Below are 25281 nucleotides of genomic sequence, written 5' to 3' on the forward strand. Positions count from 1 at the left end.
CAAATCAGCCTCCCATCCAATGACTCCGTCTACACTTTTCGCTGCCTCAGAAAAGCAGCGAGCATAATCAAAGACTCCAGGCACTCCGAACATACTCTCTTCCACCTTCTTCCGTCAGGAAAAAGATACAAAAAGATCGGAGGTCATGTACCAACTGACTCAAGAACAACTTCTGCCCTGCTGCCATCAGACTTTTGAATGGACCTACCTTGTAGCTACACTAGGGTGTAGCTAGTTATAGCTAGCTACACCCTAGCTATGGCTGTAACACTACACCCTCTCCTTTCCTTCTCCCCATGTACTCTATGAACTGCATGCTTTGTCTGTATAGCGTGCGAGAAACAGCACTTCACTGTATCCCAATACATGTGATAATAATAAAATAAAATCAAATATATTGATCCTGTGCCATTACAATGTTTTGCATACTTTATGAAGTCGAGAGTGATTAAAATGTATATTCTGCCATTGTGGTTGGACCACTGAATCCTCTCCACGATAATTAAATCCTTATCTTGAATCTTGCACATGGTTGGCCGAATGCATTCTGCTCAAAGGTAGCGAATGTTTGTCATTGAACATGTTTGAGTCAGGAGAATTAATAAGATACTCTGTGACTAAGCCCTTTGACCAGCCTTCTCCTCAACTATTCATATATAAGGAAAACATGAAGAGGAACTCTGGAAGTTAATTTATATTCTGCGACCAGATTGCCCAGATGCATTTTATATAGACAGAGTAAGAATTGAAATGTAAATCATGTTCCACGGTCTCTACATCTGTTCATGCTGCAAAATGCTAAAAAAATTAAATGCTAATTGTAATCTAAGGGTCACATTGATAAGTTGAAAACTGCATCTGTTGATTTCAATTATTATTTTTTTTAATTGTCACCTGTAAAACCTTGTAATATTTAATCTATTCCACTTGACGCATTGAGAATGCCCCTAATTGTAATCTAAGAGCTGATATAAACTGCCCTGACTGCAATTTCAATCATTTGTTCCTGATCATTGCCAGCACAAGTACTCAGCTTGAACATTTGTATACTTTGTGCTTTTAATGCTAATTTTCCACAAAGATTTGCTGTCACATGAATGAAACCTACTTTCTTTCACTTTATTACCACAATTTGTAAATTAAAAGTTGGCATATTTTGGCTCTTCTGTTTAATATGTGGACTAAAACTTCCCTCAAATACTCCCATTTGTGCAGGACAAACATTTGAAGCAGGGACCTATTCTCTCCCTACAGATGCTGTCAGACTTGCTGAGATTTTCCAGTATTTTCTGTTTTTGTTTCGGAATTCCAGCATCCGCAGTATTTTGCTTTTATCCTGAAGCAGGGAATGCTTGACCAGCATTAACGTGTTATAATAACAGGAAATCTCCTCACAGCGCCAGGGATCCCGGTTCAATTCCCAGCTTGGGTCACGGTCTGTGCGGAGTCTGCATGTTCTCCCCGTGTCTGCGTGGGTTTCCTCCGGGTGCACCGCTTTCCACCCACAGTCTGAAAGACGTGCTAGTTAGGTACATTGGTTAGGTCCATTCTCCCTCAGTGTACCCGAACAGGCACCGGAGTGTGGCGATGAGGGGATTTTCACAGTAACTTCATTGCAGTGTTAATGTAAGCCTATTTGTGGCACTAATAAATTAACTTTTAAAACAATAGCTTATGGGGAATATAATTGCCACGGATTTGAGAATGTTACGTGTCCTTGAGTTAAATAGAACACTCTGCCTGCTTAAGGCAAAGTTATAGAACGAGCAAAGGTGATAGTTGACAAAAAGTTAATAAAAACATACTTCACTTGACTTGTGACTAAATTTGTCCCCCTAAAGTTGTCAGTCTTGGTAACAATTTATTTTCTCATTCTAGACTCAAAGGCGAAGATGTCCCCTCGGCTATGTTCAGAAGGACAGGTATGTGTCTGTCAATTATAGTAATTGCAATGGTTCATATTGCGTTTTGTCCATTTGATAAATATTCCATTTTATGGATCAGCCATTTAGAGCAGTGCTTCTCCGTGGTCTAGTCCATGAGTATTCTCCAGATATCTGTAAGCTCGTCCAAACTGCACGTTACAGAAGCTGGTAATCGGTGAGTTCACCAAAATCAGTTGGTGAAAAAGGTTCGGCAGCCCTGCGGCTCCACATTTTGTGGACTCACTGCCGCAGCTCTGAAAGCCCAGCTACCATTCCCAACAACCTAAAGGTGCAACCGGATTTACAAGATTTGTGTGGGGCTGAAAACAAAGGAGAGAAACGGATTGATCGTGGAGTCCAATGTGACCAGCTTGGAACCAAACATTACGTTAATGATACCTCACCAAAGGCAACATCATCCTCCCCATTAATAGTGGACAGTGAAGAAAGTTATCTCCAATTGCAACGGGATCTTGATCAATTGGGCCAGTGGGCTGACGAATGGCAGATGGAGTTTAATTTAGACAAATGCGAGGTGATGCATTTTGGTAGATTGAACCAGGGCAGGACTTACTCAGTTAATGGTAGGGCGTTGGGGAGAGTTACAGAACAAAGAGATCTAGGGGTACATGTTCATAGCTCCTTGAAAGTGGAATCACAGGTGGACAGAGTGGTGAAGAAGGCATTCGGCTTGGTTTCATCAGTCAGAACATTGAATACAGGAGTTAAGACGTCTTGTTGAAGTTGTACAAGACATTGGTAAGGCCACACTTGGAATACTGTGTGCAATTCTGGCCACCCTTTTATAGAAAGGATATTATTAAACTAGAAAGAGTGCAGAAAAGATTTACTAGGATGCTACTGGGACTTGATGGATTGAGTTATAAGGAGAGGCTGGATAGACTGGGACTTTTTTCTCTGGAGCGTAGGAGGCTGAGGGGTGACCTTATAGAGGCCTATAAAATAATGAGGGGCATAGACAAGGTAGATAGTCAATATCTTTTCCCAAAGATAGTGGAGTCTAAAACTAGAGGACATAGGTTTAAGGTGAGAGGGGAGAGATACAAAAGTGTCCAGAGGGGCAATTTTTTCACAGAGGGTGGTGAGTGTCTGGAACAAGCTGCCAGAGGTAGTAGGAGAGGCGGGTACAATTTTATCTTTTAAAAAGCATTTAGACAGTTACATGGGGTACGATGGGTATAGAGGGATATGGGCCAAATGCGGGAAATTGGGATTAGCCTTGGGGTTTTAAAAAAAAAGGACAGCATGGACAAGTTGAGCCGAAGGGCCTGTTTCCATGCTGTAAACCTCTGTGACTCTATTAATCCTAATGCGTTCTTTTGCGCTGGCAAGCAGAAGCAAGAGGGGTAAGGTGGATAGGTGACTCTAAAGAACCACCTAAGTGGTCCAGAAAGTTTGAGAACCAGTAATTTAGAATAGATTATAATAAAAACTGAACGATATAACCTGTTCAAAGCAAAATGTTGCAATTACTGTAAATCTGAAATAAAACCAAAAAATGCTGGATAAACTCAGCAGGTCTGGCAGCATTGGTGCAGTTCGATAGCCGTTACACAACTGATGAACAATTTAATATATACTTATTAGATGTTCCTTAGCAAGTGGAATAGATGTCTGAATACTCCCTCAGGCCTTCAGCAGCTTGGGAAATCTCACTTGTGCACTATGTTTGCTCCGTTCTTTGCTTCTTCTCACCTGAAATGACTGACTCCACATGAATACTGTGAGCACTGGACAATCTCCACCACCTCACCCAGTGCTCAGGTGCGAGTACAAAGAGGGAATCTTTAAACAATTATTCAGTCATGCGGATGAAGGCATCATGTCACAGGCCAATTCTGTACTTTCCCGATATCCACACACATGCACTTTCCAACATAAGTTACTGGGTTAAGAATTGTGACACCCCTACTGCCAAATTAGCTGAACCTCAAAGCTACTAGTGTAAATGGAACCGGACTAGTGATACTAATTTCTGTCTATTGATATAAGCCAGTTCAGAAGCTGTCAGCCTTGGTTCAATGCCCACACTTTTGCCCCTGAGCCAGTAAGTGTTGGCTTTAAGCCAAAGAGTTAAACCGAGAGGGAACACTCCACTGTCAGAGATGACATCTTTTGGACGAGACACTAAACAAAGGGCCCAGCTGCCCTCTCAGTTTAAGATCCCATTCAAGGAAAAATGTGAGAGTTCTCCTTGTCTCCGAGGCTACACTCATCCCTCAATCAAACCCGTCCTCAGCAGATCTCCAGTTCACTTATTGTGCGATCTTGCAGTGTGCAAACTAACTTCCATATTTACCAACATCACAACAAAGTGTTTCCTTGGTGTAAAGTGCTCAGGAATGTCCTACAAATCAGTACATAAATTAATTCATTCTTTAAGTTGAGAACTGGAAATGAAATCTTACTAGAGTGGTAATGAGTTAATAGCTCTGTTTCCATGGTGCAGGTTATTTGCATAAATATCCAACACTGTAGGTGAAGCTGAAAGGGAAGTTGGAGAATGAGGAAACAAATTGTTAACAGCCTTTGGAAAGATTCAGAACTATTCCATCTAACGTGCAAACTGTGAAAGGCTGAGGGGGGAGAGGCTTAGTAGTGGCAATTAGCCATGAAGGGTGAGGAAATCCTAATGTGCAACCATGAGTCTGCAGATCATTGCTGACAATTATAGCCCAAAACATGACCTCCTGTTTGATGGCTGCTGATGTGATGTGATGTTGCTTGAGTTGGTCGAGAGGAGGGTGCCTCTCTCTTCCTCTTTGTGTCACCGTCACGTTCCTGCCCTGATTGAGAGCCGCCCTGATCTCTGCATCTGTGCAACTTTAAGATTCGTGAAGAGAATGTAAAACCGGTAAAACAAATCAGTGAAACGGCCGACAAACGTCAGCCAATTGCAACGGCCAAAATTCAACATTATTATGCAAACTCTGGAGAGAACAATATGAATTAGTATCAAGGTTTAAAAAGAGGCCAGTTATGAATAGCAAACAGACAGCTTGCAAATGTTGTTGGCAAAGTGCTTGTTTTCCCAGTGCTGAAGTTGGTATCTTGAACTGTGCCAAGCCACTGGATTCTATATGTTCTGACCCACTCACCTGATGACGGAGCAGCGCTCTGAAAGCTCGTGCTACCAAATAAACCTGATTGACTTTAACCTGGTGTTGTGAGACTTCTTACTGTTCTATATGTTGGACAGTGCACAAGTTGAATATTTCACTGTGTTTGATGCTGGGAATTAATACTGCCCATTCTCACATACAGGTCAGAAAAGCAGAAACATTGTTCAAAGATTTGTACATACAAAGTTCCTGGTTAAATTGGGTAGAAGGTTAATGCTTGGAATAAACTCACTGCGCTATTTCAATTTTCAATGCCTGTTTTGATGTTATGAATACCAGGCATTAATATTTAGACAAGATGTGTCAAGTCAACTATTCATTTATTGAGTCCTAAAAGCATTTATATATAGGTGAAACTTAATTCAAGGTTATTCTGAAGTAACAATTTGTCTCCACATAATAGTTGGATAATATTTCACTAATATATGAATAATGCTGATCTGGTTATGATTGGAAGGCAATGGTTATGAGTGATTGTTCCTTGATGATAATTGGCCAAGTGTTTCTCACAAAGTGACTTGCCATTATAGATTGGAATAATATCGCAGCATAGAGAAGGAACACTGCAACCTCTGCATAGTGGCACATTGATCTGGTTTCTTGCATTACTTGTTGTATCAGAATTTTAAAACCTAGTCATTAGAACAAAGTGTTGGAACCTAAAAAGCAGCTTTCTGCATATATTAAAACGCCATCTGGACTTGTGCAACAGTATTCATCAGTTAAATTCACTGTGTTCCTGGATAGAGACTGTCGTAATTGCTTTTGCCCTGATTATGTGGTTATCTCCATTACTGCTCATTGCCACATCTATTGTGTCACACAAAGGCAGATTGTCGAATTCCCCTTCCTTCAGTCAACATGCTTGGGTGTGAAGTCATTATATGAAGCAGGTTGTTTAGAATCCCTACAGTGTCGAAGGAGGCCACTTGGTCGATTGAGCCTGCACCGACAACAATCCCACCCAGGCCCTATCCTCATAACCCCACGTATTTACCCTGCTGGTCACCCTGATGCTAAGGGTGACCAGCAGGTAAATAGCAATTTAGCATGGCCAATCAACCTAACCCGCACTTCTTTGAACTGTGGGAGGAAATCAGAGTTCCTGGAGGAAACCCACACAGACACGGGGAGAACGTGCAAACTCCACACAGACAGTGACCCAAGGCCGGGAATTGAACCCAGGTCCCTGGCACTGTGAGACAGCGATGCTAACTATTGTGCCACCACGCTGGCCATTTACTCATGGTGTGTTAAGGTGCTCAGCTTACAGGGATTTTTCTTTTCCCAAGAGTATACTTTATTCATAAAATTTATGAAAGTATATTTCATAATCATTTAATGTTGACATTACATAAAGTGCAAAACAACTCTCTTTTCCAGTACAGCATATTACTACATTTAAAATTGGAGTCAATATTTACAATTGCTATTGCATGTTACTACGCAGTTTGAGGGTTTCTTCCATTTCCAACTCCTCGGTGTACTATGACTGAAGGGCCTCAGACAGTGTCCTTCCTCCATTTTGCTCTTGTGGCCCCTGCTCCAAGCTTTAGTCATCCCTCAGCATCTAGCCCTGGACCTTGAAAGGTAGCAGTCTCCAACACTCTTTTGAGGACAACTCTTTGTACTGGAAGACCAACAAGTTTTGGGCAGACCAAAGAGTGTCCTTCCATCGAGTTACCGGTTCTCCAGGCACAGTTGATACTTCTCTTGGTGTGCATCCCTGGGAACAGTCCATAGAGCACAGAATCCTGCATCCTGGAGCTGCTTGGGATAAACCTCATCAAAAACCACTGGATCTTTTTCCAGACCTGCTTCATTATGACATCTTCCAGGAGGAGGTGGACAACAGTCCTTTCCCCATCACAGCCATTTCAGCGGCAATGCGCAGAAGGGATGAGACCCTTCTCACAACCAGCCAAGCTTCTTTTTCTTTGATTTATTGTGGTCACAAGTATTTATATACAGTGAAGTATTGTTTCTTGCACGCTATACAGACAAAGCATACTGTTCATTGAGTACATAGGGGAGAAGGAAAGGAGAGCGTGCAGGATGTAGTGTTACAGTCATAGCTAGGGTGTAGAGAAACATCAACTTAATACAAGGTAGGTCCATTCAAAAGTCTGATGGCAACAGGGGAGAAGCTGTTCTTGAGTCAGTTGGTGCGAGACCTCCGACTTTTTTGTATCTTTTTCCCGATGGAAGAAGGTGGACAAGAGTATGTCAGAGGTGCATGGGGTCCTTGATTATGCTGGCTGCTTTTCAAAGGCAGTGGGAAGTGTAGACAGAGTCAATGGATGGGCGGCTGGTTTGAGTGATGGACTGGGCTACGTTCACGACCCTTTGTAGTTTCTTGCGGTCTTGGACAGAGCAGGATCCATACCAAGCTGTGATAAAACAGCTTTCTGTGGTGCGTTTGTAAAAGTTTGCGCGAGCCATAGCGGACACGCCAAATTTCCTTAGCCTCCTGAGAAAGTAGAGTTGGTGCTTGTTCTGGTGATGAAGTATTCTTTGGCTCGGGGAACTATCTGATAGCATCCACCACCTCCTTTTCCCATAGGGCCTTGAGGATGTTATGTGCAGACCACTGCCTGTCATATCTCCGTTCTATGGTTATCATCAGTGGTGGATCAATGAAATGCATTTTAGTGACGCAGTGTACTGAGTGGGCCACATCAGATTATTGCATTCAGCTCTGAAGCTAGTTTGTGTTTCTAGAATCCTTGGACCATGCCATTGTTGTTACTGACTTTTTCATGCAAAGTATCTGAGGACATTAAAAAATTTCTGTTTGAACCCTTTTGAGAAAATCATAGTTGTGTCGACCTTGTGATTTTGCCTGGATTTAAAAAAATATTTCCCCAAACAGCTAGTGTTTTTTTAAAAAAGATTCTCCCTTCATATTAAAAAAAGTTGCTTTTTGCCCTTCCTCCTTTAGATTGTTTTTTTTATCTCTGAGACAGGCAGCCTCCAGCGAGCCCATTGCTGTTTTATAAGCAGGATTAGCTCTGGCTGATTTGCCTGGCATGTTGCTGGTCCTGCCCTTGCACTTTATCCTGAGGCCAACCAGAGATTAGGAACTTGCCATGTTGGAACAAACGTATACTCTGCTGCTGTACTCCATCGTATATTGTTGGACCAGCGTGTTATGCAAGCAGGCCATCTCTTTCCAAGTGAAAAGCAACAAGTGAGAGGATTTGAAAAGCTCACAAACCTGTGCGCCAAATATAGATGCAGTTTTGGTTCTTTTGGGATGCAAATTTGCTATGTAAATATTATGGTAGGAAATTGGGCAGGAACAGGGCATACTTTTGTGTACTGATTAATATCACTCAAAGCTTCAACCATTGTTCTTTGTTCCACATAAAGCCCTTAGCCAGTGAAAATCTGGATTGGTGATCACATTTTGGGTGTGCACAGAACTATAGTCTTTAACTCTTTGGACCAGTGTTTCTTTCTCTCTCGTCCTGTTATTGTTTTTGCATTCTGTAAGCAATTTTCTAAGATTGGCGCAAGTCATCATACCTGACCAATCAAGTCCTCAATCCTGCCTCCTTATAGATGTCAGTTACTGTTGATTTCCCTCAAAACTCAGCCCGTTATTCTTGTGGTTTCTATTTTTCTAGAACGTCAGAAGGAAAAAGTTGACTGTTCAGATTGCTGCTATAGTCTGTGACTGTCCCAGAATCAGATCAAAATGATTGGCTGTTACTGTGAACACTGAGTATTGAACTAGATAAACTTGATCGATACAAAAACAGAAAATGCTGGAAAATCTCAGCAGGTCTGACAGCATTTGTGGGGAGAGAATAGAGCCAACGTTTCAAGTCTAGATGACCCCTTCGTCAGAACTAGGTCTTGATAGATAATTCTTTCCTGCACTTCATTCTTTAGTCAGGGAGAGGGTTTAGAAATGGTGTGGGTGACGTTGAGGATATTGAATGATTCTCTGTCAAGAATTTGAAGCCAGTCCATATAAGTAAAGCCTCCAGCATAATATTCCAAGTGGTCATTCCCACTGTGTGTTCCTGGCCAGAGTTCATTTATCACTTTTGGTCTTTGTCCAGAGCCAACTGTAATAAACTAATGAATCTTTAATCTAGAATTAAACGTGTTCCTTTTGAAGTGATCACGATGAACAATCCGACCATTCTCAAAAAGGCACCAGTTTTTTAAACTTTACATCATTTATCCATTTTTAAGAGGCCAATGACAGTGGGAAGGTCAATGTTTTGCAAATTCGGTACCCACCCTACTGACCCGTGTGTGATCACCTCAGTGTACAAATCTCAAAGCAGCACTTTGTAGCCATGTGCCAGAATCTTAGAATCCCTACAGTGCAGGAGGAGGCCATTCGGCCCATTGAGTCTGCACTGACTCTCCCAACAGAGTATCTTACCCAGGCCCCCCACCCCCCTGCCCTATCCCTGTAAACCCCTCAACCTAAACATCTAGGGACATTATGGGGCAATTTAGCATGCCCAGTCCACCTCACCTGCACAGCTTTGAAGTGTGGGAGGAAACCAGAGCACCCAGAAGAAAACTGCGAAAACACAGGGGAGAATGTGTAAAGTCCACATTGAATTGAACCCGGGACCCTGGCGCTGTGAGGCAGCAATGCTAACCACTGTGCCACCGTGCCAATCATGGCAGGATTCATAATATCATCAAACCACTGATTATTTCTGTGGTCTGGTCAAACTTTATTGAAAAGGTTTAAAGAAAACATTGCAGAGGTTTTTATTGGATAGTAAAAGGTTAAAAGAAAAAAAATCTGAAATAAAAGCAAAAAGCGTTGGAAATGCAGCCTTGGCACCTATCACCTGCCAAGAGAAAGTGTAGGCCTTCACCTGCAGTGTGAATTTGGGAAAGGGCCAACGTGAAATGTTTGGCTAGCTTCCTTTTTCAGAGGCTGACTGTCATTGTGGATATATTTACTATTTCTGCTTTTGTTTGCGATAATTGGTGCTTCGCCATCCTGCACAGCAGCTATCAAAATACAGTGGAATGTGAGTAGCAATTATACAGGAGACACTCATCTGAGCTCAACCTACCATCTGCATTGTAGTCTGCCAAGTGCAGCTGTACTGCAGACTGGCCAGCATCAAGGTGTGATGACTGTATTCCTGCAATTATGAGTGCATCAGACACACAGTTCAGCTTTTATTGGCAGGCAGTTTTAAAAGATTAGGTGAAATGTGGCGGAAGATTTTGTTCCATCATCAGAAACAATATAAAATATTTAAAGTTCTGAGATGGGCGGGCTGCTGAATCATCTTTAACCAGATAGGAGTTGTACTTCAAGTGGTGAAGTACCTGAAGTGCCTCTGAGGTACCCCACTTGTAGGAGAGATTTTATAGCACTTAAATCAAGAGCTCATACCTACAATCACTGTTTACACTAATTAGAATTCAGAACTGTCTCTCTCGTTAACTCAGATGTTGGGGGTAAAACTGCACCCTCAAGGCGTCATAACTCCCCAACTTTAACATGCCTGGCAACCCTTTTTTTAAAAACAAAATGGCAAACAGGTTTGTATTCGTAAGCCTGAAGAAAAAAAATCAGCCCCTTTTAATGTCATCTTATTTTGCTGACTATTTTTTCCAAAAGACTATTCAGCAGGAACCGGAGATTTTTTAACAGGCTTACTATTGAACTGTGCAACCTTCTAAAGGAACAGAAGCTCTGTGCTATTGATAAATAGAAAGCATATCAAATGCCACTCCATCAGCACTTCCACTGAAGGTTTCCTTTCAGTGAGTAGAGATCAACCCATCCCCCTTCATCCAGCTCTTACTAATGCTGTCTTTGCATATAGACAATCCTGTACAGTTTGGAAGGTGCCAGAGGGTTGAATCAATGACTTTGGCACTAATAAAAGCTGCTGCAAGTTGTCCCATTTTTGTTATCACGGCATTGCTACAGTGTCCTGTTAGCAGCTCCACACACGGAGCGTAATATTCAAAACTCACTCTAGATATTGATGAAAATTTTTAATATTTTTGCATTTTTCAGCTAAAATCTTTGACATGTGAAAGAAGAGGATAAAACCTTCATTGTAAGGTTTGAAAAATATATAACTACAAGTGGAATTTAAAATTTATTTATTAGTGTCAAAAGTAGTCTTTCATTAACACTGCAGTGAAGTTACTGTGAAGATCCCCTCGTCGCCACACCCCAGCGCCTGTTCGGGTACACTGAGGGAGAATTTAGCACAGCCAAAGCACCTAACCAGCACGTCTTTCGGACTGTGGGAGGACACCGGAGCACCTGGAGGAAACCCACACAGTCGCGGGGAGAACGTGCAAACTCCACACAGACCGTGACCCAAGCTGGGAATTGAACCCGAGTCTCTGGTGCTGTGAGGCAGCAGAGCTAACCACTGTGCCACCGTGAATTTAAAAGCTTTTGGTGCTGTTAGGCTAGAGTAGTTTGCCTTGGCCGCTTCATGAGGATTAATAAAAGCACTCATTAATGGCGACAGGTACCGGCACTGGATCTATGTTATTTGCATTGGAGAATGAAGGACCAAAACCCAAAAAGCCATAGTCCAGTGAGGCTGGAAAGAACAGCAGTCAAAACAGACGAAGAAACCCACATTGCTTTGAAGAATTTTTGTGATAGGGAGGGAGAAATGAAGCAGTATGTTAATCCCATCTTCATTAGCCGTGTAGTAACTGGTGCAGGGAAATCTAGTACAGAACCAAGATTTCTGTCATCAAAGTCTGACAAAAAAATACGGTCTTCCCTTGTTACCGTGAAGAGCACATTAATGGAAGGTGGTTGCGATTGCCATTTGCAAACTGTGAAATTTATAAAACATTCCTTGAAATCACATGTTGTATCTATTTTTGGCTATTTTATCTGCTAGGCCCTATTGTCCATCGCACAGTCAGTTCCCAACAGAAAGAGAATCTTTCATTGAGTTCAAATGAACCAAATCACTTGAGTGATAGAAAATTGAAGAAACGTTTAAAAAATCTATGAGAGAGGGAACCTTATTCAGCCTCCACTATTGATCTGGCCCATACAGATCTTCCCTGGACAAATGTGGATTGGAATTTGAGATTTGGCAGTCCCATTTAACAGCGTGAAGATTGTGACAAATCTCTGAGATTCCAGAATTTTGACAATCTGATCCCATTCTCTAGTCTGACCCTGCGACTAACTTACTTTCCAACTAATTTGCATCAATTTTCATTGTATTTGCAAAGTCTTTAAGCGTATTTAAGAGCCATTGATGTACTGTGTATTTGTGAAGTGACGTGTTTTAATTTACTCAAGTTTCAGCTAATGCCATGTCAGTACTCTGAATCTACATGTGCTCTGCAGACTCACTTATCACGTAGCTGGAGCCTTGTTATGTGAGTTACACAGCCCTTAATGAATGAAATTGCCTGAAATCAATCAGCTCCTGTGCAATGTTCGGTTGAATTAAGATCTGCTGACATTGCCTTGTGAAGAGTGGTAGGTCAAGAGTTTAATAATTGCTTCAGATACTCGGTCAGAATGTAATCTCATCACATCACTGGTGCAGTTCTATTAGTGGGCGCACATCAGACCTCCTGCTGCCACTCAAATTACAACATTTCCTCTTTAAAGTCAGTATCAGATCTAACTGACTATTCCTATTTTAGTTCAGACAATTAAGAAGAAAATGTCAGTTAGGAAATGCATGATTCTAATAGGTTGCAGTCCATTGAAACAACCTCGGCCTCCTGTCATATAAAGCTGCCTTGATGGCAGTTCTGTGTCAGGATGCAGCACAATTTCCTTGAGGGTTTTTTCTGCTCCACCGCTGTAACATTGGTGAAGGTTTGGAGAAAGTCCCGTTTAATCAAGTAACGTGGATTTCCACTGGAATCACAGCAGCAAAGCAGGTGAAGCCCTGAGTGCAAACCATATGACTAGTTTAACAGCCCGTGGCTCATTCGCTGAAAGCTGTCCATTTAGGGAAGGTTCTGAATATTTTAAGCATGGCCACACAGTCTGATAGAACTCAAGTTTGCGGTGTCGTAGTGTGTTCGTGCAGTATTTTGTGTCACTGTGATGTAGGGTTTGTGTCCACTACGCTGTGTCATAGAGCAGCATATTGCATCTTTTCTACCGCAACTTTCTACCTGGTAAATTCCAGAGCAGGGCTGCACTGTCTGGGAAAATATTACACAGACATTTTCAAGAAGAAGCGAGGGAGAACAAAGTCCTGTACACACCCCCACTCTCTTCTTCCCCATCTCCAAGTAGCCAATTCTGTAGGGTCAGCTGCTGACTGCAAGTGTTATATTACTTATAAAGAGCTAGGAACTAATTACTATGAGAGTGTACGTCTGGGGTGCCACATTTACTGCTGCACTGCATTCGGGTATTAAGCAACAATGTATCAATCCACCAGTCACATGGAGAACTGCGAGAAAGATAAATATACTGGATGAAAGTCCAACATTTTGAGTCTAAAAGTGCGATTATTTCAAACATTTGACTTATTGTCACGTATTGGAATACAGTGAAAAGTATTGTTTCTTGCGCGCTATACAGACAAATCATACCGTTCATAGAGTACATAGGGGGAGAAGGAAAGGATAGGGTGCAGAATATAGTGTTACAGTCATAGCTAGGGTGTAGAGAAAGATCAACTTAATATAAGGTAGATCCATTCAAAAATCTGATAGCAACAAGGAAGAAGCTGTTCTTGAATGAGAAGATGAATCAGTAAACTGGCAACTTGCTGCCCTATTTGCCAGCTAATTCTGTGTACCATTGATATGTCCTTACAGAACAGGAAAAAATAACTCAACACAAGAACGCATTTCATTACAAAAACACATTGAATTAGGAAGACGTTAAATTATTGGCTGAAGTTCAAGTTTTGATAATGGGGTTATAATTCAGTTTCACAAGTATTCATTGAAAGTAGAAGCCACACTAAACCGTATGGGTTGAAGCAGAAAGTTAGAAAGGGACGTGGGTAGATTAGGTGAGTCAGGAAAATTGTGACAGGTGGGGTTCAATGTGCAGAAATCTGAAGTTTTGGATCTAAAAGTCAAATAATTTCTGAATGGCAAAAATGCAAGGGGGAGGCAGTGGTGTCGTGGTATTGTCACAGGATTAGTAATCCAGAGACCCAGGGTTAGTTTCAGATTGCCACAACTCACTGGGTGGAAAATGTGTTTCCTCACATCTCCTATAAACCTCTTGCCCTTAACTTAAATCCATGTCCCTTGGTTATTGACCCCTCTGCTATGGGGAAAAGTTCCTTCCTATCCACCCTATCTATGCCCCTCATAATTTTAAACACATCAATCAGGAGATTCCCCCCATGTACTCATCCAGGAGTCTCTTAAAAGACCCCCCCCCCCCCCCCCCCCACAGCCTTCTCTGCTCCAAGGAAAACAATCCCAGCCTATGCAGTCTCTCTTGATAGCTGAAACGCTCCAGCCCAGGCAAAATACTGGTGAATCTCCTCTGCACCTTTGAATATTGAAGAGTTCATGGAAATGTTGTGAAGTGTGTGTCAGAATGAGAAATAATCCAACCAAAAGGTTCCTTTAATTCCATGATCAAACACGACAATCACAGGAACTAGTAGATGTCAATTTCTTTGAAGTGGAAGGAAAGAGTACATTGTTTTGGTCAATACCTGTGGCAAGTGGATAAATGTTGAGTCTATGCCCTGTCTGTCACTGTCTGTGGGGATTTTGCACGTTCTCCCCGTGTCTGCGTGTGTTTCCTCCGGGTGCTCCGGTTTCCTCCCACACTCCAATGATGTACAGGTTAGGTTGATTGATCATGTTAAGTTGCCCATTAGTGTTGGGGGACTAGCTGGGGTAAATACATGGGGTTATGGGGATAGGGCCTGAGTGGGATTGCTGTCAGTGCAGGCTTAATGGGCTGAATGGCCTCCTTCTGTACTGTAGGGATTCTACTCTATGATTCAGTTTGCACTTAATGGATTGCCAGAAGTGTTGGTGTCAGATAATGGTCCACACTTTACATCAGAAGAGCTTGAAATATTTCTGAGTAAAAATGTGAGTTAAACCCCTTGTAATATTAGAAACATAGAAAAACTACAGCACAAACAGGCCCTTTGGCCCACAAGTTGTGCCGAACACATCCCTACCTTCTAGACCTACCTATAACCCTCCATCCTATTACGCTCCATGTACTCATCCAGGAGTCTCTTAAAAGACCCTATTGAGTTTGCCTCCACCACCACTGACAGCAGCCGATTCCACTCGCCCACCACCCTCTGTGTGAAAAACTTGCCCCTAACATCTCCCCTGTACCTACCCCCCAGCACCCTAAACCTGTGTCCTCTCGTAGCAGACATTTCCACCCTGGGAAAAAGCCGCTGAGAGTTCACCCGATCTATGCCTCTCAACATCTTATACACCTCTATTAGGTCTCCTCTCATCCTTCGTCTCTCCAAGGAGAAAAGACCGAGCTCCCTCAGCCTATCCTCATAAGGCATGCCACTCAATCCAGGCAACATCCTTGTAAATCTCCTCTGCACCCTTTCAATCTTTTCCACATCCTTCCTGTAATGAGGCGACCAGAACTGAGCACAGTACTCCAAGTGGGGTCTGACGAGGGTCTTGTATAGCTTATATAGTCTGACGAGGGTCTTATATTATGATATCACTCAGTATCAAATGGTGCTGCAGAAAGAAATTGTGAAGAGGCTTTGCAGTCCTGTCTGCCAGGCAGCAAGCGTGGCAGTAATGACCCTGTTTCTGTTTGACACAGCCAAGACAATTTTCTGTTCTCCTGCAGAGCAACCCCACAGTTTACAACACATTGCTCACTTTACAGGAACTTGGTTAGTGTTTATTTATGCTCAGAGGTCAAGGTTTACTTGGTTTGAGCCTTGCCTCAAGAGAAAAGCAAGTCAAAGTGAATCTGAGTCATAACACGCATGAAGATTAGAGAGTTTGCCGTTGACCAAAAGGTCATGTTGAAAAACCACCAAGGTGATAAAGAGAAGTGTGTGATTGGAGTTGTTATAAAGACATGAGGTGTGTTCATGTATCTAAAGAAGATTGGCGAGACTGTGTCAGAGTCATGGAGATCATTTGCTTGGAGGAGGAAATTTGACAAACAGAGAGCAGAAAAAACTTCCTTCAATCCAAATTCCCCCAGCCTCCATAGATAATGTCAGAAAGAAAATGAAAGTCAAAAAGTATTACAAAGTGAGCCAGGGTCTTTGATTAAGATAAATCAACCAATGCCACTGTCCCAGCCATTAAATTGAGTGGTCATCAAAGTTCAGGTTTTACCGAGACATGGGAAGACCAGAGTCAAGTTAATGGAAATGGAAGGTGATACGCCGACAGAAAGAGAAAGTTCTAGGTTCATTGAAATTATGTCAGAAGGAAGAAGAAAAATGTTGTTCTTTTCATTATTTCTTGTCGAATTATGATACTTTTGTTAAACACATAATTGGTGTTAAGGAATTGTTTATTTTTTAACACTTAAATTACTCTGGCTGTGATTACAGTAAAAACACATGCAACAAAACCTGTTAAATTTTCAGGTGTATTCAATGTTGGTTTAATCATATTGTATTCTGGGAACTTGCATTTAAAATACAAGTTTTATTTTGAGTGCAATGGGGGTGTGGTACTTTGTAAGAGGTGAGTATTTTATACTGTCCCCTCTGCTTCCCTCTCTGTTGAGGGGGTTTAAATGAAATTGTTTAATGGCTGCCCGAAGTTGACCATGTTTAAAGTTAGTTTATTTATTAGTGTTACAAGTAGGCTGACATTAACACTGCAATGAAGTTACTGTGAAAATCCCCTAGTTGCCACACGTTGGCGCCTGTTCGGGTATGCTGAGGGAGAATTTAGCATAGCCAATGCACCTAACCAGCAAGTCTTTCGGACTGTGGGAAGAAACTGGAGCACCTGGAGGAAACCCACGCAGACATGGGGAGAACGTGCAAACTCCGCACAAACAGTGACCCAAGCCGGGAATCGAATGCGGGTCCCTGGTACTGTGAGGCAGCAGTGTGCCACTGTGCCGCCATGCCGCCCATGTGTTAGTCTTAGTGCATTCTAATCAAAGCGTTTAAAACAAAAACGGAATTTGATCGGGTAGATGCAGTGAAACTACTTCCTCTGGTAGGGAAATCCAATACAAGGGGCACAGTGTTAAAGTTAGAGCGAGAAGAATGAAATTAGGAGGAACACTAATTTCACAAGAAAATGGTGGAGCCTGGATTCAATGGAAATTTCAGAACTGAGAACGATATTTTTGTTTTTATTAGTTATGGCTATCAAGAGATAAAGATCCACAAGTGTGACATATTTATCTCCTGTTACTGCAGCATGTCAGAAATTCTTATTGGAACAGCTGAACAAACTCTACTTTTTCATTCAGTCTTGCTAACTTTGTTGAGGCAGTCATATTTATTTATGGGAAAATTTGCGCAGGTTCTCTGCAGAGTGTCTCTGCTCTGCAATGTTGCTAAGTTTCCACAACACTGTAACTGGGTCATTATTCTCTGGCAGTGCTGATGTCAGTATGAGTGGTACCTATCCAGGGCCTGCCTTCTCTCACACACACCCAGGCCCGAATTGTGTTTTAGTAATGATGGTGAAATTGTCAGTTATTCCATTGAAACTGACAGCAACATCTGGAGTCCACACGTGAGGAGGATAACTCCAAAATTGTTGTCAGTGATTCTCTGCTTTTCCAGTGGGTGCGCTGCTGAGGACCCCCAGAGTGCAATCAATTAAACATCACTGAACTGAACAGAGCCTTCAACTCTGCTTTATTGTGACACATCCTTCTCATCCTTCCTGACCTGTGCACGGCCTTTGACATAGTTGACCCCTCTATCGTCCTGCAGCACCTCTCGCCTATTATCCCGCTGGTGGGACTGCTGGTTCCGTTCTTTTCTATCCTATATAATAACAGTCACAGTATCAAGTGCAATTGGTTCTCTTCCTGCTCCCACAGTTTACTTCTGGTGTCTCCTAAGGGTCGACCCTTGGGGCCCCTTTTATCTACATGCTGCCCCTCAGAGATATCATCCAAAAGCACAGCATTCGATTCCGTGTCTTTACTGATGAGACCCACTCTACCTCATCACCACCTTTCTGGGCCACTGCATTGTTGTTCAGTAATGGGGCTGCTTATCCACCATGCAGGCCTGCTGAGCAGAGGCTTCCTCACGTTAAATATAGTGAAGACCGAAACCATTGTGTTCAAACTCTATTCCCTAGCTAGTGGCTTCATCCCTCTCCCTGGCAGCTGTCTAAGATTAAACCCTATTTGACAGCAAGGTGAGCTTCCATATCTGCACCATCACTAAGCCTGCCTGTGTATCCACCTGCAGCTCATCTGCACCAGAAGTTCTCACTTATACCTTCATTCCATGTAGACTTGACTATTTCAATGCATTCCTGGCTGGTGTCTCACATTCTATCCTCCAAAATTTGAAGTTTTCCAAAATTCTATTGCCCGTGTCCTTACTTGATCCAAGTCCCATTTTCCTATCACCCCAGTGCTCGCTGACATATACTGACTCCAAGTTAACTAATGCCTCATTGTTCAAACTCTCATCCTTGTTTTCAAACTCTTCCATGGTCTTGTTCCTCCCTATGTCTGTACTGTAATCTTTCAGCCCCACAACCCTCCAGGATATCTGTGTTCATCTAAATCATGAGCGTTCCCAATTTTAATTTCTTCACCATCGGCGGGCGTGCTTTCGGCTGCCTAGGCTCCAAGCTATGGAATTCACTCCAGCTTTCTAACTCATGATGGTGAGCTGACTTCTTGAACTGCTGTAGTCCCCGATGTGTAGGTACACACACGGTGCTGTTAGGGAAGGAGTTCCAGGATTTTGATGCTTCGACAGTGAAGGAACAGCAATATGGTTCCAAATCAGGATGGTGAGCAACATGGAGCGGAACCTCCAGGTGGTGGTGTTCCTAGGTATCTGTTGCTTTTGTCCTAGATGGTAGTGATTGTGTGTTTGGAAAGTGCTGCCTAAGGAGCTTTGGCGAAATTTTACAGTGCATCTTGTAGATAGTGGAGGGAGTGAATGTCTGTGGAAGGGGTACCAAGGGGGCGGTACAGTGGTTAACACTGCTGCCTCACAGCGCCAGGGATCCGGGTTCCATTCCTGGCTTGGGTCACTGTCTATGTGGAATCTGCACATTCTCCCCGTGTCTGCATGGGTTTCCTCTGGGTGCTCCGGTTTCCTCCCAGAGTCCGAAGACGTGCTGGTTAGGTGCATTGGCCATGCTAAATTCTCCCTCAGTGTACCCAAACAGGTGCTGGAGTGTGGCAACTAGGGGATTTTCACAGTAACTTCATTGCAGTGATAATGTAAGCCTACTTTTGACTAATAAATAAACTTTAAAGTGGACTGCTTTGTCCTGGATGGTGTTGCATTTTTCAGTGTTGGAGCTGCGCTCATCCAGGCAAGTGGAGAATATGCCATCACACTCCTGACCTGTGCCTTGTAGATGGTGGACAGGGTTTGGGGAGTCACTTGTCACAAGATTCCTTGTCTCTGACCCTCTCCTGTAGCCACAGTATTTATATGGTTTGTCCAGTTCAGTTTCTGGTCAATGGTGACCCCCTGGATGTTGATAGTGGTGATTCAATGATGGGACAGCCATTGAATATCAAAGGGTAATGGTTCAGTCCTCTCTGCATTAGGGTTGGGGAAATGGTCATTGCGTGGCACTTGTTGCTGCTTGCAATCCATACCAGGAGGATGAAATCTTTCACTCTTTGGTCTGACGTATGTAAACATTTATATTTCTTGAAAGTGATCTGGAAAGGAGTATGTGGAAAAAATATTGGTTTATATTTGCCAGTATGAAGTGGTAACATTTGAATTTTGGTTCCTAAACATTTAAGAATCTTGTCCATTTCTTTCTACTTTTGAACTATCAACATGTACAAAAACACCAGCTTTTAGGGTACTTTGGATGTTCAAATAGGGAATGAAACTTCTTTATGGATTGAGTGATCTTTCATAAGTATTCAGCTAAGGAAACTTACACTTCTTATTATAAACCCAAAAGAGTTAACTATAAGAACCTAGAACAGAAAAATAATAAGGAAATAGAAAACTGTGAATAACAATATGAGAGATTCTGCTGTACCATGGAGTTGGTGTTGAATTTGGGTGGGTGTGGGACTGACAAACCGCTGCTGGCCTAAGTTACAGACCTGGTGTATTTCAACATCTCAATCTCATTTAAATGTGTCTGGTCTACTTTCTGCCCATTCCCAGTGGGAAGATGGCTCAGGGTGGCTATTGGCAGGAGAAGATCCAACTGCCCTAGGCTTCCTGCTGGCTGGCAGGAAAGTGGTTGCGGAACTGGTTTCCAAAGGGATTACAGGAATCGAGGGACAAGGGAACTTGGCAGCACATTTCTGCTCCTTCAGGTCTCATAAAGGTTTACAGCATAGAAACAGGCCCTTCGGCCCAACTTGCCCATGCCACCCTTTTTTTAAAAATCCCTAAGCTAGTCCCAATTGCCTGCATTTGGCCCATATCCCTCTATACCCATCTTATCCATGTAATTGTCGAAACGCTTTTTAAGAGACAAAATTGTACCTTCCTCTACTACTACCTCTGGCAGCTTGTTCCAGACACTCACCACCCTCTGTGTGAAAAAATTACCCCTTTGGACACTTTTGTATCTCTCCCCTCTCACCTTAAACCTATGCCCTCTACCTTTGGGAAAAGATATTGACTTTCTAGCTGATCTATGCCCCTCATTATTTTATAGACTTCTATAAGATCATCCCTCAGCCTCCTACGCTCCAGATAAAAAAGTCCCAGTCTATCCAGCCTCTGCTTATAATTCAAACCATCAAGTCCCGGTAGCATCCTAGTAAAGCTTTTCTGCATTCTTTCTCGTTTAATAATATCCTTTCTATAATAGGGTGACCAGAACTGTACACAGTTATTTAACCTATCCGCCGATCTTCGTCATCCTTCCCAGTAGCTGCCAACCCCTTTTAGACTGACCAGAATCCATGGCAGTATCTTTGCTGTAGTCACAGTTAAAATGCTATTAAGGCTGTATTGGCGTAGCAGGAACCTGATTTGCATCAATTCATGAGGCACCTTCCTTCTTTATGTGGCCATTCGATCTGCTACCTCAGGTTAAAATTGGAAAGGATAGGAAGGGTTCAAGCTCTGAATAGTTAATTGACTTGCTCATTGTTACTTGCCCACCTTCCTGGTTCCTGCCAGGTGGGCAGGGTTTTCTTCAATCCACTCTTCAGGGCTCCCGGTTGGCCACATGGTAAATTCCTAGTCTCAGATATGCTGGGCTGAGAGATGGGGAATGAGATGAGTTGCTACTGTACAAAGAGAGAAAACTAGAATACTTTAATGCACCTAATGTCAGCCCTGGCGCTCACCATCTTAATAACACAAAGGAGTGCTGCATAGGACTGAGAGAGCAGGGGGCGGCACGGTGGCACAGTGGTTAGCACTGCTGCCTCGTAGCGACAGGGAGCCGGGTTCAATCCCCAGCTTGGGTCACTGTGTGGAGTCTGCACATTCTCCCTGTGTCTATGTGGGTTTCCTCCAGGTGCTCCGGTTTCCTCCCACATTCTGAAAGATGTGCATTGACCCGAACAGGCGCCGGAATGTGGTGACTAGGGGAATTTCACAGTAACTTCATTGCAGTGTTAATGTAAGCCTTACTTGTGACTAATAAATAAACTTTAAAACTTTAGGTAAGGGAAATGTACAGGTGCAGAAAGCACTCAGCTGATGTTTCAAAGGTCACCCTGCTTTTTCTGGGGTTATCTGTTCCTGTTGGTGAATGTTTGACGGAATATTTGCAAGTTGTTTCCTGTCCATGGTGAGCTGATTGCTGTTGTTTTGCAATTTGCTCGTGTTCACGAATGAAAGTAAAGTCGCCTTTTCAACGCGGTGATCTCTTTCCTCTGTTTGTTATAGGTTTGAAATGTCACTGTTAAAATGATCTTTAAAAGAAACATTATTTTATTTAGAGCAGGCGTGTCCAGGTTACATGCTAACCAACTCAGTGAAGCATTGAGTGATCCAGACATTTGGAAAATATAAAGATTGTTATTGCTGTGAAATGGCCATAACTCTGAAATATCACTGTGTATAAAACAGAAATGAGAAAAAAATGGCATGACTGTAAATGTGACTTCAGATGCAATAAATGTCAACACCAAAAGAAGAAAATAGAATCCATACACTGTAACAAACAGTAAAATAAACGATATTTCTCCAGTCAGTCACGACAAATTTGAAAAGCACAATGCTGAGGCGCAACAGCTCACATTTATTGCACATCCTAAGATGCTTCAGAGGAGCATAATCGAACAACAGAACTGTGAAAGAGATCTGCCGCTCTGCCATTATATTGTGCTATACGATGGTGTCAGAGTGGTAATGTCACAGGACTAGTAATTCAGAGGCCCAAGATAATATTCTGGGGACAAGGTTTCAAATCCCACCAGGGCACTGGTGGAATTTAGTTAATTATCTGAAATTAAGAAGCTAACCTCAGTAATGGTGACCGCAAAATCATTGTTGCTTGTCGGGAAAAACCCCATCGTGTTCAACAATGTCCTTTGGGGAAGGAAATCTGCCGTCCTTACCTGGTCTGGCCGACATGTGACTCCAGAGCCACAGCAATGTGGTTTAACTGCCCTCTGAAATAGTGTGATTGTTTGCAGGAATATTTGCAAATTGTTTGCTGTCCATGATTCCTGTTGTCCTGCATTTTGATCACTTTCACATATTAAAACAAAGTAGCCTTTTCAAAATTATATATTTGTTATTGGTCAAGGGCAATAAGGATTGGGCAGCAAATGCTGGCATTGCCAGTGATGACCACATCCCATAAAGAAAGAAATATATATCTGAGGCATTGGGGAGGGGGTGGATATAAAATTGAATTCCATGCATTCAGAGATGTGCGGGTTAGGTGGATTGGTCATGCTAAAATTGCCCCTTAGTGTCAGGGGACTAGCTAGGGTAAATGCATGGGGTTATGGAGATAAGGCCACATGGAATTGTGGTCAGTGCAGACTCGAGGGGCCGAATGGCCTCTTTCTGCACTGTAGGAATCTATGATTTGACTTAAGTTTTTTTTTCTCTCCTTCCTTCCAGGTGGTGCAGTCCCTGGGATTTGCTATTTACCGAGCACTAGACTGGGGTTTGGATGAGAATGAGGAGCGGGAGTTGAGTCAGCAGTTGGAACAACTTATTGACCAGATGGCAAACAATGACTCTGAAGGCAGCAATGGCACAGCTGACGAGGGGTACAGTGGGCAGGATGACGAGGAGGAGGGTGACGGGGCACCCCGTTCAGTGAAGACTTTCGAACAAGTCATGAAGGCTTGTGCTGCACACTTGCTGAATCGTAATGAAGCAGACACACATTTTCAAGCAGTCTGTAGGGCGTTGTTTGTGGAAACCTTGGAGCTACAGACTTTCCTGATTAAAATCAAAGATGCTAAAGAGGTAAGACCAATGTTTCTTTTAAGCACTGGAGAATGCGAGATGTTTCAGATGGTTTTAAATTTATTTGTTTTTGGCGTGGTTTCACATGGGAACGGAAGTATCATTTCAGCATGGTGCTAGACTTGCTGTCAGGTTCTGCAGTAAGGCAAATGGCATGGGATGAGATCACTTGCAGATATTGATTTGAGTCTGGTGACTGGGTTTCCGGCAATTCGGATGGCATATTTGGCACACTGCCCATACTCATTAGCCAATGGGTGAATCTACTCCATTGTTGGACTGGACTCTGTAATAGAACCACTGCACATTCACATTAGAAAATTTTCTCTTCTCTTAAATTAAGAAGTGAAATGCCTGGTAGTTACATGATTTGTCTTAAATATTGGCCCAGGTGTTCTCGTCTTTGGATGTTCGACAAACCCCAGAAGATGCACTGGAGGATCCCTCAAGTCCCATTGCAATGACCTCGTAAGAAATTTCCAGGATGTTTCAACTTCAGATGGGCAATTCCACTGCCCCAAACCCTCAAAAAAAAAACCCTGTAAATCTATATTAGGAATCAGAGATCTCAGAGGGTTCCAGCTCACTTAACTGCATACTTACCCAGGAAATGTTGCACAAGAAAAACTATGTTTAACTTCTGGGTAACTATAAAACTAAACCCCCCCCCCAATAAGACCATAAGACATAGGAGCAGAATTAGGCCACACGGTCCATCGAGTCTGCTCCACCATTCAATCATGGCTGATATTTTTCTCATCCCCATTCTCCTGCCTTTCCCCCATAACCCCTGATCCTCTTATTAATCAAGCACCTATCTACCTCTGTCTCACTGATCCTCACTCAATGACCTTGCCTCCAGAGCCTTCTGCGGCAAAGAGTTCCACAGATTCATCACTCTCCGGCTGAAGAAATTCCTCCTCATCTCTGTTTTAAAGGATCGTCCCTTTAGCCTGAGGTTGTGCCCTCTGGTTCTAGTTTTTCCTACTTGTGGAAACATCCTCTCCACGTCACTCTATCCAGGCCTCGCAGTATCCTGTAAGTTTTTCAATAAGATCCCCCTCATCCTTTGAAACTCCAACGAGTACAGACCCAGAGTCCTCAACCGTTCCTCATATGATGAGCTCTTCATTCCAGGGATCATTCTTGTGAACCTCCTCTGGACCCTTTCCAAGGACATCCTTCCTTTGATATGTGGCCCAAAACTGCTCACAATACCCCCCCCCGGCCCGACCCTGTGACTCACCCTGACCTGACCTGACCCCACCTACCTGCTCTGCCACCACATATGCACTGTTTCCTGCCCCCAGCCATCCTCACGTACTCATTTACTAACGCACTGAAAAGCTATTCAAATGTCTCAAAGCTTTTTATGCTGCTGGTGAATGAAGATTTACCAAAATAGTGCTGTGAAAAGAGGGCATAGCTTGGTTTCTCCTGACAATCCTGTCTTGTGAAGAAGAACCCCGGGGTATTCTTAGCATTTCTGGAGAGACCCAGTTTGGAAGGCGAGGCCAGGAATGGGAGGTTCTAATGCTATGTTTAAAAATGAGAGTGGTATGGTGGTATGATGACTCCTCAGGAGATTCAGCACATTACTTCACCAGTTGTGCCCTTGTACTGCAGACTTTCTGTACAGACTACAGGACTCTCATAGATTTGCTATCAGCATTCATGCTGATAATCATTTCATCATTTATGACTATCCGAAAGGATGTTCTTGTGAAG

At 42.8% G+C, this 25281-nt stretch overlaps 1 protein-coding gene across 1 annotated transcript in view; it reads left to right on the forward strand.

The window, feature by feature from the left end:
- The window catches only part of spire2 (spire-type actin nucleation factor 2), a 93972-nt gene that overhangs the window by 10907 nt on the left and 57784 nt on the right, over positions 1 to 25281 (forward strand). Inside the window, exons 2-3 of the mRNA XM_078210239.1 lie at positions 1879 to 1922; positions 23200 to 23553. Coding sequence (XP_078066365.1) covers positions 1879 to 1922; positions 23200 to 23553 — 398 coding nt within the window. The remainder of the gene's footprint in view (positions 1 to 1878; positions 1923 to 23199; positions 23554 to 25281) is intronic.

This window comes from Mustelus asterias, chromosome 4, assembly GCF_964213995.1.
Source record: "Mustelus asterias chromosome 4, sMusAst1.hap1.1, whole genome shotgun sequence".
Taxonomy (NCBI): Eukaryota; Metazoa; Chordata; class Chondrichthyes; order Carcharhiniformes; family Triakidae; genus Mustelus; species Mustelus asterias.